Source organism: Belonocnema kinseyi, chromosome 1 (assembly GCF_010883055.1).
Source record: "Belonocnema kinseyi isolate 2016_QV_RU_SX_M_011 chromosome 1, B_treatae_v1, whole genome shotgun sequence".
In the NCBI taxonomy this organism is placed as follows: domain Eukaryota; kingdom Metazoa; phylum Arthropoda; class Insecta; order Hymenoptera; family Cynipidae; genus Belonocnema; species Belonocnema kinseyi.
Genome location: NC_046657.1, coordinates 100,644,108 through 100,645,881, shown reverse-complemented (window position 1 = coordinate 100,645,881; position 1,774 = coordinate 100,644,108). Strand labels below are relative to the sequence as shown.

The window sequence follows — 1,774 nt, the reverse complement described above, 5'->3', positions numbered from 1 at the left end:
AGTCTCGACACAAACGTCACCATCGAAGTTGAACCAACTGAACAAATGGAAGTTGTTCTTCTTGGAGATAATGCGCCAGTTCAAATTCAAGAACAGGAAATCATTGAAAGTGATGCTGCAGGAGTTCATGTTGAAGAGATTAACGATGAAAAATTCAAAGATAAGACACGAGAAACACTTAATTTATATGATTGTGGTACCTGGCCAGTTCTTCGAAATAGCAGTACTGTAGATCATTTAATCAAAATTGGTCCGATACAAATTAAAAATGAAAATTACCCTGAGGATGAGAAACGTCGACATTTCTCAAACTCTTATTACAATAGAAAACTTTCAAATGGTGAAATTTTTTGCCGCCGATGGCTTGCTTACTCTGTGTCTAAAGATTCCATATTCTGTTTTTGTTGTCGACTTTTTAATAATAAATCGAACTCCAAATTAGTTGGCGATGGATTCAATAATTGGAAATATTTATCCGAAACATTAGGAATTCATGAGAATTCTACCTCTCATATGAAATGTTATCAGCAGTGGGTACAAACTGAAATTAAACTAAAAACAGGAGCAACCATAGATAAGCAGGAACAAAAAATTATTGAAAAAGAAAGCTTACATTGGCAAAATGTTCTCCATCTATTATTGAATATTACTTTGTACCTGTCGGCGAATAATATGGCTTTCAGGGGAACCTCGGACACTTTGTATACATCTAATAATGGAAAGTTCTTAGGACTAGTGCAATTTCTTGCAAAGTATGACCTCGTGATGCAGAACCAAGTAACACGTGCAATGAATGGTGATATTTCGGATCATTATTGCGGAAAAACGATTCAAAATGAGTTAATAGATTTGATGGCTGAAAAAGTAAATGCCGAAATTATAAGCAGAGCCAAGGTAGCTATATATTATGCAATCGTAGCTGATTGCACTCCAAACATTTCTCGGAAAGAACAACTCTCATTTACAATTCGATTTGTTGACTTAACAGATGATACAGTACAAATTAAAGAACATTTTCTAGGATTCTTCACCGTTGATGATACTACTGGCTTAGGTCTTACTGAAGTTTTGATTAATATTATGACTAAATACAGACTCGAACTCAGTAACTGCAGAGGTCAGGGTTACGATAATGGATCAAACATGAAGGGAAAGAATACTGGTGTACAGAAAAGGATTTTGCATATGAATCCATTAGCTTCATATGTGCCTTGTGGGAGTCACAATTTGAATCTTGTATTATGTAACTCTGCACAGTCTTCTGTAAAATCAGTTACATTGTTCGGTATTCTTCAAAGACTGTTTACACTATTCTCAGCTTCGGTCAATCGATGGAAGATTCTAACTGATCACGTAGAAATCTTTACTTTGAAGAAACTAAGTGACACACGTTGGGAAGCAAAAATTAGTAGTGTCAAGCCAGTTCGTTATCAAATTTCTGGTGTTCATGATGCTTTAATTACTTTGTCTGAAACTGAAGGCTGTGATCCTGATATAGTGCATGAGGCAATCACCCTAGCAGAACAACTGAGAGACTTCAGCTTTCTCATCTCTTTAGTTGTTTGGTACGATGTTCTTTTTCAAATCAATGTTGTCAGTAAAGCGCTTCAAGCGAAATACATGGACATTGCAAAATGCGTAGAAATGTTGAATAAATGTTTTGCATTTTTAGAAGACTATCGAAAAAATGGGTTTAAGCGAGCCATTATTACAGCAAAAGGTCTAGCAGAGGAACTACAAATTGAGCCGGCATTTAGGCTAATAAAAAGAATCA

At 35.5% G+C, this 1,774-nt stretch overlaps 1 protein-coding gene across 1 annotated transcript in view; it reads left to right on the top strand.

The window, feature by feature from the left end:
• Window positions 1–45: 45 nt before the first annotated feature.
• Window positions 46–1,774, top strand: part of LOC117179237 (zinc finger MYM-type protein 1-like) — a 6,236-nt gene continuing 4,507 nt past the window's right edge. Inside the window, exon 1 of the mRNA XM_033370919.1 lies at window positions 46–1,565. Coding sequence (XP_033226810.1) covers window positions 46–1,565 — 1,520 coding nt within the window. The remainder of the gene's footprint in view (window positions 1,566–1,774) is intronic.